This window comes from Cryptomeria japonica, chromosome 1 (assembly GCF_030272615.1).
Source record: "Cryptomeria japonica chromosome 1, Sugi_1.0, whole genome shotgun sequence".
Lineage (NCBI taxonomy): Eukaryota > Viridiplantae > Streptophyta > Pinopsida > Cupressales > Cupressaceae > Cryptomeria > Cryptomeria japonica.
In genome coordinates, this window is record NC_081405.1 from 119,579,713 (window position 1) to 119,599,476 (window position 19,764).

General features: G+C 32.9%; 1 protein-coding gene across 1 annotated transcript; it reads right to left on the bottom strand.

Annotated features, from left to right (window-relative positions):
* Nucleotides 1-377: 377 nt before the first annotated feature.
* On the bottom strand, nucleotides 378-18,089 carry LOC131026818 (vacuolar-processing enzyme). The gene is made up of 9 exons (XM_057956811.2): nucleotides 17,714-18,089; nucleotides 15,628-15,792; nucleotides 15,138-15,294; nucleotides 14,481-14,566; nucleotides 14,018-14,217; nucleotides 13,853-13,901; nucleotides 5,210-5,434; nucleotides 949-1,155; nucleotides 378-782 (listed from the first exon to the last, which is right to left on the bottom strand). The coding sequence occupies exons 1-9, from the start codon at nucleotides 17,924-17,926 to the stop codon at nucleotides 600-602; spliced, it is 1,485 nt and encodes a 494-aa protein (XP_057812794.1). The 5' UTR covers nucleotides 17,927-18,089; the 3' UTR covers nucleotides 378-599.
* Nucleotides 18,090-19,764: the final 1,675 nt, after the last annotated feature.

Below are 19,764 nucleotides of genomic sequence, written 5' to 3' on the forward strand. Positions count from 1 at the left end.
GATGATGTGAATTCTGGACCAAGATTTTGAAGATAGCTAAAAAATTTGCAGAGTAAATATAAGGAGATCAAATCGGTATAAATTGACACACAAGCTAAAATATAAGGAAAAGGCTAGATAATGTAACAAAAACCCATTGCCGAAATCTTTAGAAAGGAAGAGTTGAATAAAGAAATAAAATTATAAAAGTAGTTGAGAGAGGCATGAGGGAGGAAGATTGAACTAGGCATTCCGACAAATAAATTTTATAATATGAAAATATATTAATTAATTTTACATAATAATCCAAAAGGATGCCATTCCAAAAGTTAAAACACAGTTTATTGTTAAATTATAATACAACTACTCACAATATTTACCAAATATTGAAAGAAAGATAATGAAAAAGTTCACACATCAAATATAAGATAAACCCCTTTTCCAGCATGTACAGGTACCATTAGACTGTGATTAAGATGTTTAGCACTGTCTAAGTGCCTTTGCTTTTTAGCTATAGCAAAAAAGATGTCAGGCATAAACATCTTTGTATGTACAGAAATTCCACTAAATGACATGTCCTGGAAACTTAATGTTCTGCCAACCAAAGAAGCCTTGAACTATCAAGCACTGAAGCCTCTTTGGAGTAAACTGAGGTATTCCGATGGAACTTGAGTGCATGCTTCAGACGAAACTCTAGCCATAGCATCCACGCTAATCTTTTCATTGCATATATTTGCTAGAGCGCGCATGTGCTTCATGCCATATTGGGATAAGGACCCACAGTGTGATTCAAAAGTTCGTACCTGTCACAAGTCAATGTTAAGAACTGTATTGCTGATGGATAAAAATGTCTTGTCGAAAGATTTATACTTGTTCTTCATTCAATAGATAACCATATAGACTATCAACTGCTATGGTAGAATCAAGATGCTAAAAAATGGGAGGACGAGAATTAAGCTGTAAGGTTACCATTGTCTTAAGACAGTCCCAGTCATCCACCAGAGGCTCTCCTGGCATTCTGACAAAATTCAAAACTGCAGGACCCTTTTCTAATCCAAACAAAAGATTTCCAACAAGCTTCACACTATTGTCGAGATGCATACGACGAGACATGAATTCTACAATTTTTTTCTGTGCATTCAGCTTTTCATAAGAGTCCTCCTTGGACTTTTTGTACTGCAAATAACCAAATAAAGCAATAGGATCAAGCTTAATATTATTTTTATAAGAAATAAATGATAACTTTCATCATAATAAACATTTGTTTCTAGAAAACTTAATTTTGAGAAATACTAGATCAAACTGAAATGGTGATTAGAGTAGGAAATGTCTGTATTAACAAGCGATGAAAATTATGCATGGTTACCATAGGCAGGGACTGGAATTGGTTCAGGAGACTGGACTTTGAGATGACAAACATAAAAAACTATTAGAATATTTAAATTTAGAAAGAAAAAAAACACACACAATGGCAACACAACTTCAAAAAATTAAAATGCTTTTAAAATTGTAAAAAACCAAAATTTTGAAGTACCATAAAAAATTGTCAACAAAAGTAAATATTAATTATAACTCATATTGATATTTGATAATCACAAATCATGAATTTAAACAGTTGAATTGTAAATCATAATCACCAAAAGACAGCAGATGGGGACTGGGATTATTTAAAAACACTGTAAGTGGTACTCGAATATGGTAATATTTTCAATCAGTTGATAAAACTTTAGCACTAGACATCTTTAAAGGCACCTTCAGTTGGAAAATTTTCCAAACTTTTTTTTATTGTTTTTTAATAAAAAAACGATTTTGCTTTTTTTAAGGCTTTTTGAGGGTTTCGAGGGTTTCTGGTTCGTGGGCGAATTTCTTTGTGCTGGGCAGCAGTTCATGTTTTTTTAAGGGTTCTGGAGATTTTTGGGCCTGCAACTTAGAGATTTTTTCACAGATTGAAAATTTTCCTAGGGTTTCTACAATTTTCGACTAGGGTTTTGACCCTTCAGTTCAAGTTGAATTTTTTTTCTGGTTGCAGATTCTTGGGAGGTTTTTCGAGACCTCAATTGGGTTGTCGTCAAATTTTTTTGGGTGCATCATTTTCCGTGCCTTGATTTTTGAGCCGTCAAATCTGCATTCTGATTTTAGATTCTTGGTGGGTTTTTCGAGATCTTTTCTGGATTGGTCTCAAATTTTTTGGGGTGCCTTGTTTTCCATGCCTCCAATTTTGTGCCAGCGAATTTGCCTTGGAATTCATGCAAGAATTCTCCTCCAGGGTTTCAGATTTTTTCAGCAGCGACTTCTATTCTGAATTTTTTCCTAAATCAAAACAGATTCTTCTGTCTCATGCTTTCACTAGGTTGACCTTGTTCAACCTCCATTTTCGTGATGGCATCTTTGACCAATATCATGTTGGAACAAAGTCAAAATTTCAACAGTTGCCACAACACCTGGAAATAGTGCATGTTCACAATATCTGAATATCGTTACCTTTATCAAATTGATTGAGGCCAGACCTCGTCTTACACCTTCCATGGTTTTAACGATTTTTTCCTGAAAAATTGTCTGTCAGTTTTCTGATTTTTTCCACAAAAAATCATGGGAGGGTTTTCACGATTTTTTCCTCAAAAATTGTTAGCAGGGTTTATAATTTTCCCTTCAAAATTATCTGTAATCCACGAAATTTGCGTAAGATTTTAGTTATCTAGGTTTTACGATGATTTGTAACCCTCAGATATCTTGGTTTTTCGATTTTCTCCTCAAAATCGTAAATTCTCTTTTCGAGGGTTCCTATTTCAAGGTTTGGAATTTTTTTCTTAAAAATTATTATCTGTCATCCACAAAGCTTGTGTGGGATTTCTAGGTTTTCACGATTTTTTCTTAAAAATTGTTTGCTAGTTTTTACGATTTTTTCCTCAAAAATCATATGTAATACACGAAGTTCGTGTGGGATTTGTGATTCCGGAAGTTCTCTAGTTTTGATCGATTTTAGTCCTCAAAAATCGAGCTTTGTTGCAATCAGTTTGGGTCGCACCTGCCAGGGCGAACATCTGCAACCATGGTATCTTGCAGTTAGTTTTGGAGTTGGTACTCTTCTGCAAAAGGGTTTGCTGATTTTTTCCTCAAAATCATTGTTTCAGGCTTCAGTAATTCGCATGTGCCAGATCTCTAATTCGCGTGTGAAGGCTACATTCGCTTGGATGACTTTGGTACTCTTGGTCATTTACATTCTGCAGATCCTGGGAGGGTCTCCGTAGCAGCAGAGTGTTCTTTGCATGTGTGATGATAACCCCTGCAGTGTTTCCTGTAGGGTATTGAGTACGATGACCATTAGGGAGGGTGTTAAAATAATATTAATATCTTCTATAATGGTCATCTTCTATTTTTAGTGATATCTTGTTTGTTCCTGGAATTAAAAGAAACCTAATTTCCATTTCTGCTCTAGAAGATAAAGGTTATCAAATTGCATTTTCTGAGGGAAAAGTTCTTGCTTGGCCAAAGAAGTCTACTTTTAAATCTGCTCGTGTAATTGGTCATAGATATGATAGTCTTTATAAGCTCTCTACTAACCCTATTCAAGCCCTCATTAATGAGACTCCCGAATCCTGTGAGCTATGGCATAGAAGACTTGGACACCTGCATTATCAAGCTCTTCCCTCTCTTAAAAAGTTAGTCAAAGGTATGCCTAAACTCAGTCAAATTCATGATAATACTTGCAAAGGTTGTGCTATAGGTAAAAATATTAAAAGTCATTTCCATAAAAGTGAAAATAGAGCTAAAGACAAACTAGAACTTGTTCACTCTGATTTATGTGGTCCTATGTCTATAGCTTCTCCTAGTGGATTTCTTTATTACGTAATCTTCATAGATGATTTCTCTAAGAAAACTTGGATCTAGTTCTTGAAATCTAAGGAATCTGATGAAGTCTTAAGTAAATTTAAAGAGTTAAAGGCATTAACTGAAAACTCCTATGGTAAAAGAATTAAATGTCTAAGATCTGACAATGGAGGTGAATACACCTCCAATGGCTTTTATGATTTTTGTGTTGAGTCAGGAATTAAGAGGGAGTTTTGTGTTCCATACAATCCTCAACGAAATGGAGTTGCTGAAAGAAAGAATAGGACTATTGCTGAAAGAAAGAAAGGTTTTAATTTACAAGGCAAGCCGACATGGTTAGAAGTATTGCTCCTCATATAAATAAACATATACTTCACATAATAATTCAATCATTCAGTTTTCAAGCAGATGTGAAATATATATATACATTGAGGAAGCAAAATACACAGACAAGGCAGGTGATCATTATTAGAAGATAGCGAACTTCATTAAAGGCAGCAGATCATTAGTAGGAGATAGCGAACTTCATTAAAGGCAGCATATCATCATTAGAAGATATTGAACTCCATTGAAGGCTCAAGCAAACCCTATAGAAGGACTGTGAACCAGTTGAAAGGTGCAGCTAACCCTTGTTATGCACAGCAAATCAGATTAGAAGAACTGCAAATCATGATCTCTGTCAGTAAGCTAATCTTGTAGACTTCAATGTCATCTTCCTTGTGACTACAACATCTATACTCCAGATAAGTGTGTAATTATCATTTGAATCCAAAACCATAATCAAATCTGAGGAGCTTTTCTGGCTGGGTTTTTCCTCCTAGGAGGTTTTCCCAGGGTAACTGTGTCTTGTCTTTATTCATTCATTTTCTTTACTATGCTTAAATCTGGAAAACAATAAATCTAATTAACCTAGCTAGAAACAAATTCTGATTTTCTGAGTTTTATTTAATCTGAAAGTACTAAAACAACACTAATTATAGAACATCGTCTTGTAACCTCTATATATACGTGTATATCGTTCAATGTAATCATCCGATTATTGAATCATTCATTCAATTTATTTTTCATTGTCAACCAAAAATCACAACATGGGAAAAATAACTGATGTTATTCATAAAATATATATGAGACTTCTATTGGAAGTTTCCCAGTTTTCAAAGAATCTTCTGAAGCATATAGAGATGGAGAAATTTCATCTGAAAACCTCAGACATTTGGAGATGACGAGGATGCAATTCTGATAGAGGAGTTGAGTACAAGTCTTTGGGTAGCTACGAAATTATATATAAAAAGAAAATTATACTATTACCCTTTCAAGTTCATAATATGAGAATAACATCAAAACAATGTTAATGTTCATGTCATTAAAACTTTCACAAAGAACACATATTTGACCTACAAACCTTTTGCCAGAAGTAAAGAATATCTGCATCTCGTTGGTTTATAGCTCCTGCCTCCATATCTTCAAATAGTGGTAAGCTGTTCTCAGGGGCTAAAGTAGCATTACCATTTGCAGGGTCAAATCCCATATACAGATATAATTGCTCGTTGCTGATGCTGATATCACCATATTGCATAACATGTGAGCCAGCCACATAAGTGTTATGCTTAGAGGTTCTGAGCTTAACCTGTAAAACATCTGACATGTTAGTATACCAAAGCTGGAAAATAATAATGTAGAGATTCAGATCTCTCAAACCCAAAACAAAAAGATAAAAATGCCACCATTCTGCAGTTCTAATTCTCATCATCCAAACATAACAAAGTCAGATCTGACCTATTAGCAGCAAAACAACTAGATAATAAATCTGCCAATTGATGGGCCTTTGCAGCACACACAAGTTCAAATAAACAAACGGTTGGACCTTTGTAAACTAATCGATTCAAAAGAAATGCTAAGGAAATTGATAAATTAAGTAATAGCTAATCCATGAAGTTGGAAGAATAGCTAAAATGTAAGGATGCACTAGCCATGTTCAAGAACTTCATTTTACCATAACTAATAGAAACTTAAAATATCTCTCACAGAAGAGATCAATTCAGTACCAATCATCAGGTATTAGTTACTACAGTTATAAATTTAATGGCAGACTGACAATTGCCGCAGAATAAACAAGAAGTAAAAATAATCATTCAGAGAGCATAGGATGTGAATTATTATGTAGTATTGTAGAACTTCACCAATTTTACTTGTACATGAATAATAAAATATTTTGTTATAGTATTAAGAAAGTACATAAGATAGAAATTGACTACAGAATGAAATGAGAACTTCTTGGGCTCAAGTCCTTTAACAGTTTTCCAATGTAAGAGCTTCCCACTCTGGAAGGATGTTGCGGAATATTACCTAATTAACTGGAACATGAGATATCATATATATAAATTTAGCAGAGATCTATATGGATCTAAACTACTTTCAGGGGAACAGACTAAAGATTTTTCTATTTTCAAAATACTTAAAGGATTATTAATTTATTACTAAATTTTCTGACTGATTTTATTCCTTTTTTTCTTCATTTTAATCATCCAGTTTATAATTTTGTGACCACTAACATTCAATATTTATAACATTCTGTTTTCTTTTATTTAGGATCAGCACAAACACTAGAACATCTTATTACAGCAAAGCCAAGCCAAACCCATTTTCTATACTCAAGAACCTCAGAATGCACCCATTTTCAGTTCTCCATGGTCTCACTTATAATTCACTACTCAAAAACCTCCATGACAATTTATGGGAAAAGAATTTCTGAATTTGTATTTTAAATTTATAAAGCTCTATATAAAATATATATTTTGAGTCATCAAAACAAATTTATGGAGAAACAAATTGCACAGCATTCAAAATGTGATGAAAGTGAAACTTTTTCCAGAGTCTGATATTCAGGGTGCCTGGGATTTATTCATTACAAAAATTCAATTTTAAAACATGATAACTCAACAATAGCAAACAAGGACCACAACAGGAAAGGAGTTATTTAAAAAAAAAGGTACAAGGATACTCAAAGATAACTATATTTTTTATCAGCTGATAAAACTACGAATATAGACATCTTGAGCCTCATTATTGTATATCTTTGCACAAGTACACCTTTGGGCTGTGATGAAAAAAAAAATTCTGCTGAAAAAATTTTCTTCAATTTTTGAGCAAAAAATAGAAAATTACAAATCTACCAGTGCATTTCATTAGTTCCTTTAGCTCTTGTAAACCAGATATCACAACTTGAGGAAATACAAATGTAATTTATATAATATATCTAAGAAACATCTGAAGGAAGTTCCCCATTTTTAAGGAAAGCTTCCAAGATATGTATAGAAATGCACAGAAACTTCATCTTAAAGTTTACTGATATTTTAAAACATCACCATATCCCAAAAAACACCTGGAGATATCAGTCTCAAGTTATTTTGTTTACTTGAGAGTTATTTTAATTTACTATAAAGCTATTTTATTTTTATTTAAAGAGTTATATTGAATGTAACTTTTAATTTTACTTATAGAAAACTAAAAGTCATTAATTATTTCACTAATTCTGTATTGGATTTAAGTATAGATTTATCTGAGATAGATATGCTAGTTGACACATTTTACAAATAGATATGTAAATATGCTAATATTTTTTTAAATACAGATTAACTTATTAATATACGTTCATCTATAATTCTAAAATTTAACACTGTATAATAATTAAAACTAATATACACTGTTATAAAATCATAATATATAGTTATACAAGATATCGATTTACCTAACTAATATAAGATCTCTGGAAGTTGAATAAGAGTATAAATCAATATAAATATTTTTTTATATTACACAAAAATCTTATTTGTAATATATATAACATATCAATCATCATACTTGTTTATTATAGATTTATATTCTATATATTATCTTAACTATATATTCAATCATATAGTTATTGTTAGAGTATTATTTAATATTTTATTTGTCAAGTATATAGTTATTTTAATATTATTTCATTTACCATGGTTGTTAAATGAAAATAACCATGCACACAAATACAATAGTTTTTAAGAGTTCTTGAACTTTTCTATGTCGGTCATAAATATGTTTTGTATTTGTATTTTTATTTATTTTGTATGTTGCTCTTTAATAATTTTCTTTACCGTGTTCATGCCATTACACTCCACCTCTTGCTGCCACTCTCACCTCTCAACATAATCAGACAGAATAAAAGTCAACAAGTAATTATGGACCATATACCTCAACACTTCGGTGCAACTAAAATGAACTTTCAAGGATCAAGGGTTAGATAAAGATAATATATAATTTATTCACTAACTCCCAAGGCCTTATTGACAAATCAAACCTAAGTCCACATTAGCCATCAATGTGAGCTTGACGCCAACCATAATAAATTACTTTATACTAAATTGGTCATCTTCTATCATATCGCATCACTCAACCCCTCTCTCTCTACAATACCATGGCAAGGTATTGAACAAGGGACTTCATGGAACAGTTGCTTTGACAATCAACTCAATAGTCATGTACAAGTGCAAAAGTCACTAAAAATTCAAATATAGATTCAACCAGAGTGCCCAATCCACTCATTAGGAAATTTCAATCATCAATTGTGGTGTTGGGTCTCCAACATTCATAAGCAATGTGCAAAGAATTCTTTCTCAAGTTACTAAACCATAGTGTGAAGATAATAGCAAGCATAATGCACAGTAGAAAAGAACGTTCATAATTCTCTTGCAAGACCATCAATTCTAAAAGCAATTTCATTACGTAGCATTAATAAATACATTTGGAAAAATGCTTATTTAGGTTCATAATTGGTATGCAGGAAGACTCTAGTGAAAAACTACCAATTGCAATATGTTGTCCAGCACTATTGGCAATCAGCAAAGATGTCCAATGTAGATTATTGATCTTTCTTCTTTTTAAGTTGTGTAAGTCTTGTAAATCACCAATTTGAGTTGGGCATCAATTGGGATCTACTTAACTCATTTCATCTTCAGCTCAAGCAAGCCCTTAATAAATCTCCATTTTTTTGACATTTTTATGGGAGGGACAAAGTTCATCGAGGGCTCAAAAGTGTTGAAAGCTCTTAAAGGTACCAAAAGCAAGGGACATCATCAAGAAATATCAACTGATCTATTTGATGTTGAATGTCCCTAGTAAGGAAAAATCACACAACTGTAGAAAATTACATAATCATTCACAAAGAGACCACACTAGCCCCCAATATGTATCATCTCATCGACTACTCCTTTTCCTTTTTGCCCATATTGTCCATCTCAATGGTGGAAATGCTTGTCATGGATAAGCATATTTGAGCACGACATATGATACCTAGAAATTACAAAACTAGATGCACAACCCTGCTGTGTCTTGTAGTACCTACAAAGCAACACATCATTATGACAAACATAATGGTCAAATGAATGCACCTCAAGTTCATCCCCCCATTTTATCCCAGCAAACATCAATTCAAAAATTCAAACAATCTCATCCATGTTTCGTTAGTTTTAGATGATCCCATCCATATTAATTATTGACAGTCTCATCCATGTTCATGGCCCTATACATGATGTATGGTTTGTAGTTTAAAACCCCAGCAAGTACTCTGGAAATTTTGTCCCAGGAATATTTGCAACAATAACTCGGCAGGTTTTCCCAAAAAAATGTGGCAACTTTTCTGCAAAAAAAGGACAAATATCACAAAACTCACAAGAAAAAATCATGCCAAAAGTCATCAAAAGTTATATTTTAGAAAAGGGGTCTCAATTTATTTTCACACTTTTTTCAGACAACAGATTGACACGAGCAAGCAAACCACAAAGCCTTCATTGGTGATGGCAAGGGCACAGTCATGAAGGTCATCCTATGCTAAGGTGAGAATGTGTTTTAGCACATTCTTATTGCTATATTTATATTGTATATTTTTTATTACAGTTCTCTTCCCTGTAAATCACAGGTCACAGATTATTGCGAGTAATGAAGGATCATTAGAAAACTTAAATAAATAAACAATCTCTGGATTCAGGCTAGTAAATAGAATTATGTGCTATTAATGATAAATAATACAAAAGAATAAAAGTGAAAATTAAATTAAAATATAAAAGAATATAATTAAAATTTGATTAAAGTTAATGAATGGTCAAAAGGCATGAAATGATAAGTTGTGACACGTATAAAAGGGAGAAGCAAACTCATTTGAAGGGGGGATAATTTGGGAATCACAAGTTCAGATCTGATTGTGAAAGGTTATGTCCCTTTCAAAGGGCAGAAATAATGAAGAGTTGCACTCTTCCAAATGGTGCTAATGGTGAAAGGGTATGTCTCTTGCCAAAGGGCATACATGATGAAGACGTGTAACCTTTCCCTCACATGAGAGATATAAAGGAAAGGAATCGAAGCTTCCGGGGACATCACCATCAATCAGATCAGATCAGAACTGTTATTAAGTTACAGGCAGTGACATCCTTGTTCTCGGTGGTATGCATGCGGATGTGCTTAATATATGAAGCCTGATAATGTTCTTATGCATATTATAATAGTAAATTTAATATAGACTGCAATATGTATGACAGTCATACTTAATTTCATATACATTCATAGTACATAAAAGACTATTATATTAATGGCCTAGACTTTAATTCATTTGCTAATGCCTATGAGAGGATAGGTTGGTGTGTGTATGGAGGGGCAAGTAAGTCCTCACAAGTGATGGTGAGCCCAAGATGGGGTAGTGACGGAATCCTAAAACCTTGAGGGAGCCTCCTTGTAGATTGGTGTCAGTGCCATATGACAGTAAGTCCCCATCCCTCATTAGGGTTAGAAAAGAAGTTGAGATGGGTCTAAATATAATAAATATTGAATGCATTACAAATAATAATTCATTCATTAGTTTAGTAATATGAATTAAAAATTTAAAACATAATAATGCATAGTAATGTATGTCAACCTTTGGGAAAATGGCAGACCCTAGCAGGGGACATTACATTGACATTACAAATTTTGATCTATATATGAAGGAAATCAGTAATATGGTTCATAATTCAGTAACATGCATGTTTTTACATCATATTGTTATTAATTAATGTATTTGTAATGTTTGATAAATTTGCGGAGTTATTGTCGAGTTTTCCTCTGTGTTAATGTTTGATAAATTGCCTTCTAAAAATAGATGATATGATCATACAAGGAGAAAATGAAACTAACAAAGAACAAAATCAAGTGAGATGACATCCTATATCTAATATCTAATCGCATGCTCATTACCTTATAAATATCTTGTGTTGATGTAGAAACTGCACTCCAGGCAACAGAAGAATGCAGACTATGGTGCTGTTTTAAATAAAGTTTTACCCAAACTAAATCCAACAAAAACAACTTAAACTGAGGATCCTCAAGGTTCATGAATGTAGTTTGGGTGGTAAATGGATGCACTTAGTGTATAGTTGAGCATCAAGTACACTAAGTTTGATTAAGTTTATTATCATTTCCTAATTAAGTTTAGTTAGTATTTTGAAAAGGCACAGCCAAAGGTTGTACTTTTAATTGTAGTAACAAGGTCCAAGGGAACCTCACCAATCAAATTCTCATGCTTCAGTGTATGACTTGCTGCAAACAGACAATTCCTCGGTGCATTGTCCAAGTAGAGTTTCCTACCCTTCCCCTTCACCTTAACTGTATCTTTAAGCTCACTTACAACATTCACAGATTTGTATCCTTGCATCTTTAGGTCATGAGTTACCTCTACTTGGAATTTTGTTCTTCATGGAGAATTTTCTCTGTGTGCTCTGCTACACATCCACATTGTTGGTATTTCAAGACCAAATGATTTTTTTAGTTAATCAACATCTCTATTGAACAAATTCCTCCATTCAGGGATCTTTTTGAAGGCTTTGACCTCAGTAACAACTTGGTCAATTTATAGCAGGATTCCTATCCTGTCAGCTACCCGAGGTCCAAATTTAATTTTGAAGGTATAGAATGCAAATCTGAAATGAGAATTGACACAAAATATGGGTACGAAATGACTGAAGCACAAGTCAAAGTTTAAGTAAGAAACACTTGATTCATTCTCCATTGGAAACAAACACTCCAATGGTTATAGCTATAATTAAAAATGCAATCTATTACTCTAACAAATCAAATCCATGGGAAACAAGATTCATGTCTCTCCATATTCTAGTTCCACACAATCAGAGAACCCAGCATACAGGCATGCAAAACCTTCCAAACTTCATAGTTAACAAACTACAAGCAATCCTCCAATTAACACTATCAACAAGCTTATCCACGATTTTAGAGTTCCAGATTTCACTAAAACTACTACAAACTATTAAAAATAAAATCACTATGCGAAATAAGCCTGAAAACTGTACACCCAGTTTGGCAATATTATCCACCTTAGAAGTCGAAACAGAATTCAAAAAGCCTTATCAGGAAAACAGGAATGCTATAGTTATATTAACAATTAATGCCCTCCAGCAATTTACTAAAGTGAAAAACAGTACAAAAATAGGCAACTTCTGGGAAGCCCACTAGCTGTCTAGCTGACGAAACCACTAACAAAGAGCCTCAAGAAATCAACTTTTTACAACCTTTTGTCAATCACTCTCTGAAGGCTTTGAATTTGCCACACATCAATTGCAATATCCAGAGGTTCAGGATATTCAATTTTTCCTTATCTCTTTAAGGATATGAATTTCCTCTTTTATCTCCTATAAGCTCACCAGCAGCTATTGCATTTCCTTGATAAAACTGGCATCAGAGGAATTGGCTTCTTCCAATGACTTCGTTCAACTAATCGAGTCCGGCATTCACATGAAGACTTGACCCTTCCCAAAGGAAGGATTTTGGTCCCTACTGCTCCAGGCATAAGTTTAGCAGGGGCGACTATTTATTAAAGTCTGTCATCCACTGCTCTTCCCTCTTGTAGTACAGCATGATCTGCCCCATCATTCCTCTGTACATACCAAGGAGCCAATAACTTTCTGGTTGCTCCCTCTTCACTTTACCAGATCAATATGCAAAGAAAGCTCCACAAACAGAAAAATTACCTATGGTGAAGCAGAAGCAAAGAAATTTATATAAATTAAAGGAGTGAATTTGCCACTTCTATATTAACTAACAAGTAGCAGGATGGCAAGTAAACAACAACAAAATCCCTTTTCAAGATAATTACCAGGTAAGGAGCATGAGAAGACGGGTAACAAGTGGCAATCCCTTGAGTGACTCTAGTGACTCTAATCAAATCATTCAAAGCATTAACATCAAAGAGGCAATAATCACTCCAGCCTCATACAAGCAACTGTGAAGCAATTAAGGCTTGAATCAGATGGATAATAATAAAAATGAAACAAATTGAGGAGATCAAAAAAACCCCCACTTTATGATTACAACCATAGTGCATTTACATTGCCACTAGGCTCCTGGATAGCAAACTAACATGGCCAGAGAAATCCACTAATATAGAAGATATTCATAGGAATATCTTAAGGACAAAAGGAATCGATCTATATCCGTTTAAAAAAATTCTTAGATGTCCATTCCTACAATGTTCAGGAACAGGCTACCCATCAAGGGCCAGAAAGCCTAAAGGAATAGCAGTAACCACCTGTCCAGATGCCTTGTGAGAGATAAAAACAAAACATGTTTGACAAATTTCAAGGATGCACTCAGTCATAAATGTTATTGGATTAGATCTTTTAATTTCTAAGTGGAATGATTTTGCTCTTGATTCTCCAGAATTTAAAAAAATCTTTATCACGGTTGTTCCAGCAAACCAAAGACAAAAATGTTAGTTGATGCCATTGAGCAGATCTTGTGTAATACTAGATTGAAAAGGACATAGCTTTGGTTGTTTATGTGAATAGTTTTGGTATGTTTGTATATATACGTTCTGCAGCTTTCTAACAGAAGCTGCTAACTCAATTTTCATGGTAAACAAAACATTTGCTCACAGCATTTACAAATACCTTGATCAGTATTCAGATTGTCTGCTAAAACATTATGAAATTTAACAAATAAAGGAATAGAAAGCCTTTCTATGTATACTTACAAGGTTATACTGATGCTTCAAGGTTTCCTTCTTTAAGTTGTTCGTCTCACTGGAAATGCAATGAAGAAGTATTAATAAATCATTTTCAATTGTTGGCACTAGAAGCAATTAGTTAGTTGCTGATGTAGATCAAATCTAATAATGAACAAAAAGGTAAATTCAAACCTGTCTTCCATCCAGGCAACACTATAAAGATCTCCGAGACAGGTATCATATTCTGAAGGAGGAGAGGGCTCCATTCCAGGACAGTATGTTCCCCAGCTATTTTCATCAGCACTCGCTGCTGTCGTAGCATATATATTCAGGTTTTTTGGCAGTAGACCTTCAAAAATGCTTCCACTTTCACATGCTTCAATATAGATCACCTATTAATGAAAAGAAAAATATTGATGATCCACTAAAAATATTTCATTACAAATTTGTACGTGCCAGATGTATCAATAACATGTTGAGCTTATAAGACTAGATAAAATGAAAACAATTGCTAGCCTACAAAATCAAACTTCATTCAAATATCAGATACCAATCTTTGCATGACGACTGAACAGATCTTTGAATCAAAATAAAGAATGAAGAGTCGTTTAGCAACTGAAAGGAAGCAACAGTACTAACACTTTATTGCACTTACCATGTTTTTATAGGTACCAGCATCGTGTTTCTTTTTCAAGACTTGCACAAAATCATGTGCATAAAGATAAGGAGGAATAGGCATCCCTACAACCAATTTTATTAACCATATCAATAAGACACTGAAGCTAGTATCATTAAAATAAGTATAAAGTAACGAATTCCGAAGAGATCAAAACGCAACAGAATGCAACACTTATGGGTTAAATAACCTCTTTACAAAACCCCATTTACAATAGTCCAAAATATGAATCTGTATCAAGAAGAGTCATAGGTAACTATACTGATAGTACAAATCAATTGAGATGAGTTACAAAAAAGGATATAGTTTAAAAACACTGTCATGAATATAGTTATCCATTACAACACCAGTAAGTTTGTTTATTATTTTCACCTTAATAAAATCTTCCACCATCATAGGAAAAATTTACTTCACACAAATTGAAACTAATCAGTTTAGAATAACGGTCAATATCCTCAGTGGATCATATTAAGGGTTAATGCTCATTTTGAATAACTGTAAATATGTTAAAAAAATTGAATTTACCTTAATCCAACTCTATCCACAATAGTAGTTAACATTGCTATTAGTCACAAGGGAATCCCTCAAGATCACAAGCAAATTAATCTGCATATTTCATAAAGTTGCAACACTCACCAAGAACTCCAGCCCCTCCATGATCAGAGTAGTAAATGAAAATATGATCATTGGGACCACTCTCGACAACCTTTCCACTTCCACCTTTTACCAAACTTTTATCCCCAAGAAGAACAGCAAAAAAATTTTGCACGGTGACATTCCCACCCGTGTAGTCCTGCAAACCACAAGCTAGTCCAACTTGATGTGAAGAAACAACCAATAGTTAATCCAACATAACCTAGATGATCAGTTTTCTCAGAAAGTCATTAAGTCTCGATATCAACATTCGAAAGTTGTGAACAAATCATAAATAATTCCCCTTTATGAAGATTCGCCCCTCCACTGCTCCCTCACTCCAACAAGGCCAATCAGACACATTTACAATATGTTACTGATTGTACTATGATGTACGGAGTCTGCCCACTTTTTAATCCACCGTACATTGGTATTGGCAAAGAATATTTGCATAAGTGTTTATGGACTCATTAAGATGAATATTGTGACTCACCTTTGGCACACCTGCATAGATATCAGATCCCTGAGGATGATTGATGATAGTACCCGGCCTGGGATTTTCTTTATTGGTTGCTATGTCATCATACATAAACACCACAATGTTTTCTTCTTTCAACCCTCCTCTTTTCAGCACTTGATAGGCATGGCATACATCAGCCTGCACAAGCCAATAATGGAATAACCACACCCCAATCAATAAACCGTAAACATGCTAAAAGCATACATGAACAAAATGAGTTGTATAAACAATGAAATTTCTTATGAACTTAAAAATTTCAGTACAACTCAAAAAAGAATACAATTAAATAGGTATGATGAATAAAAGACCTAATTATTAATTGGGACAAACAAAATCCAGCATAGATAGACATGAGACAATTGAATGGATACATCATACAGTGATTATGGATTAAGAAAAATTCCAATTCCCAATTCAGCATAATCAAATAAAAACAATTGAACAGGAAAGAAAAAGAAGAGACCTGCTTATGGATTTCGACAAAGTGTATTCATCATAAATCAAAATAGGAAATAACTAAATGAGTAGGTTAAAGAAGGAAGACGATTATGGACTTTAAAAATTCTACCTCAGAATAATCAAAAGTTAAAAAAGCACTTACATAGGTAGGTTTATGACGAGACTAGATTAAGATCTAATTCAACCGTTATTCAGCATGGATCAATACTGAAATGAAAATTCGATAAAGTGATTATTGATTAAGAAAAAACATCAAATAAAGATGAGACCTCATAAACATGTACAGCAACTAAATGCATATAACAAACAATAAACCTTAATATGAAAATAGGAAAAACCCACTTGAACGCAAGCCAAATAGATTAGAATTAAATGGGTTGGATAAATAAAAGACTTGGTTACAAGATAGGGAAAAATAATTCTGCATTGATTCAAAATTTCAAATAGAAAACAATTAAATGGAAAGATCAAATGCACGAGGTGAATATGAATTAAGAAAAACTATAATTCAAAATATATCAAATAAAAACAATTGAACGGAAAGAATAAAGAAAGACCTGACTATTAACTAGGACAAACTCCATTCATCATTAATCAAAATAGGCAACTAAATTGTTAGGTTAAGCAAGAAAAATAATTGTGGATTTTAAAAAATCAACTCGATGTAATTCTAAGTTCAAAACATTTACATAGGCAGGGATGTGAAGAGTCCAGATTAAAATTTAATAAATAGCCTATTCACTGAGGATCAACAGTAAAAAAGCAGTGAAAAAGTTATAGAGTGAGAAAAACCCAACACAGAATAAATCGAATATTGACAAGACCTCGTTATGAATCAGAACAAACTGATTTCAGCATCAACCAAAAATGGAAACGTTTCGATGGAGAGGTTAAAGAAAGAAATTGGTTACTGATTGAGAAAACCCCAATTCTCCACAATTGAAAACAAAAAATTATCGATGGAGAGAAATTCTAGTGAACTGGATTAAGATCTGAAGCAGATCCTACTGACAATATATCAAAATAGAAAAGAATGATCAAAATATACCTAGATTGTAATTATGGATTAACACAAACCCAATTGTGTTTATCGAGAGAGAGGGGGCGAGGCGGGGGAAGCACGGCCCAAGAAGAGGCCTGATTAGCAGAGATAAATTAAAAATACGGAAGAATGAAATGGCTCGGACCTAGACAATACCTGAATCTTTAACTATGAATTATCTCAAAGTTTATACCTAGTTCAAAATACACGCTAAGAAAACAAGGGTAGGGATGGTGAAGAAGAAGCCTGATTAGGACTTAAGCCAAACCTATTCAAGAAACAAAACAATGAATGGATCGGGCTAGACAGTACGCGAATCCTAACCATGAATTGAAGTAAAACCCAGTTCAAATTACATTTTAAAGGAAAAACGTAGGCATGCATAGAGAACAGCTCTGATTAAAACTTAACACAAACCAAATTAGGTATTAACAAAACAGAATATAATGAAATAAGTCGGACAGAAACAATACATTGACGCTGATAATGAATTAAGCAAACCCAATTCAAAACACACGTAGAAAAAATGCAATAGGTATAGATGAATGAAGAAGAAACCTGATGCCTATAATTCCAATACCCAGAAGAGCCAGCCACCAGAACAGCCCACCTTGTACCTATCCCATCATCTTCCTCGCCTTTATCAGCTTCTGTGGGCAATTTTATTATTGAATTCCAATCAATTCTGCCACCCTCTGCAATTCCAATGTTCAGGACCAGCAATAACACACAAAAAAGGAGACATGGGCCAAATCCCTTGAAGGATCCCATTAAAGTCCCAATAGCTAAGCATATGCTGCAGAAACTATCTGGTTAATCTCAAGCGGATTTGGCACGGCCCACTCTACTCCCACGAATGAAACAGGATGACATTATGTACATATACATTCAAAAGGGAAATTTAAGATTTTGTTGCTTCGTGGCAAAGAAATTCAACTCCACCGTATTTAATGTTTTGACGGTGCTTTTTATTTGTGCCGACGTTGATTAGTTGTGGATGAAAAGTACTTTATTCTATTTACTACTATATATATATATAATAAAAAGATTCAATTTGTTATTCTAAATTTCTTTTGTTTTTTTTTTGGTAATGTCTCATTCAAGAAATTTGCCGGTTCCATGGCAATTAGTTATGGATGAAAAGTACTTTATTTATTACTTTACCTATTTACTATTATACATAAAAAGATTTGATTTTTTTTATTTTGATTTTGTTTTGGTGGTTTGGGTTCAAGGAATTTGCTTACTATTATATATATAATGAAAAGATTTTTTTTTTGTTTTTTTGTTTTTTGTTTTGTTTTTTCTTCTTTCTATTGGTGAAGTTGAATGGCTCCAAATAAGTCCACCAGAAATCAAGTCTATTGACTTCATACCTTGCTACGTTGTCATGCTCGCCAAGTGTGGACCTACATAAAAAAAAAATATTAAAAAACTTATTTTTTTTAAGATTTATTTTAATTACTTAAATATTTTTATGAAATTATAAATAATAATTTAAAATTAATAAAATTAATTTAATATATAAATATTTATCTTATTAAATTTTTAATTATTATAGAATAATTATATTTTAAATTAATTTCGCAAATGTTAGTCTTATGGTAGTAGGCCCTTAGTTGTCCAGAATTTTGTTAGTGTAACAAACATTTTCATTTTATAATATAATACTCTATGGCTTCGTCCTTTTAATGATTATATATATGTGTGTGTGTGTGTGTGTGTGTGTGTGTGTGTGTTTTATAATATCTCTTGTTTTTTATTTATTCTAATTATTTTTCTTTTTTTTTAAGGATTAATTTTCATTTAGCTAAAATTGTATTTAAATTATTTGTTTTTATAGAATTACAAATAATTAAAAGATATTATAATTAGTTTAATTCATAATTTTTTATTTGTTAACATTTTATTTATTGTAGAATATTTATATTTGAATTCTTATTTTAGTATATATAATAAAATAAATTTCAACTTAAAACCTAAATGAAAAGTTTAAAGCAAGAGAGAGAGAAAGAGAGAAACTAACTTCTGATTACTCGTTTCATTCCAATAATTTAAGGATAGCATGTGTGCTTGGGAATTATGTTTATTCCATCTCTCCTTCTCTCACCCTCTTTATATTTCACAAGTTATATCTACTTTGTCTCTCCTTTCTATCCTTGTCTCTACCTCTTTATATACCTACATATTCCTCTCTCTCCCACTTTCTATCCATATCTCCCCCTCTCTCCCCAATCACCCCCACTTTTTATATCTCTTTGTATACACCTAAAAATAGTCTGAAGATAATTAATTAAATACGCAGTTATTTAATTAATCCTCATTCCGAATTAATCAAATTCACAAGCAAATTTGATTAGTTTCCTTATTCATCTACTAGTAAATAAATCTACATGATTTATTTATATAGTTGATTTCATATCCCCTTTTGATTAATTAATCAAAACTTCCCCCCATTAAAATTCATTCTTCTCATCTCATAATTAGTTAAAACAAATCAAATCATGATTTGTTGAGATTAATTATCTTTTTCAAATATTTGAATTTCTAAATTCAAATTGAGCACATGGCTCTTAATTTTTAACCACCTAACCTAACCATCCCCTAAC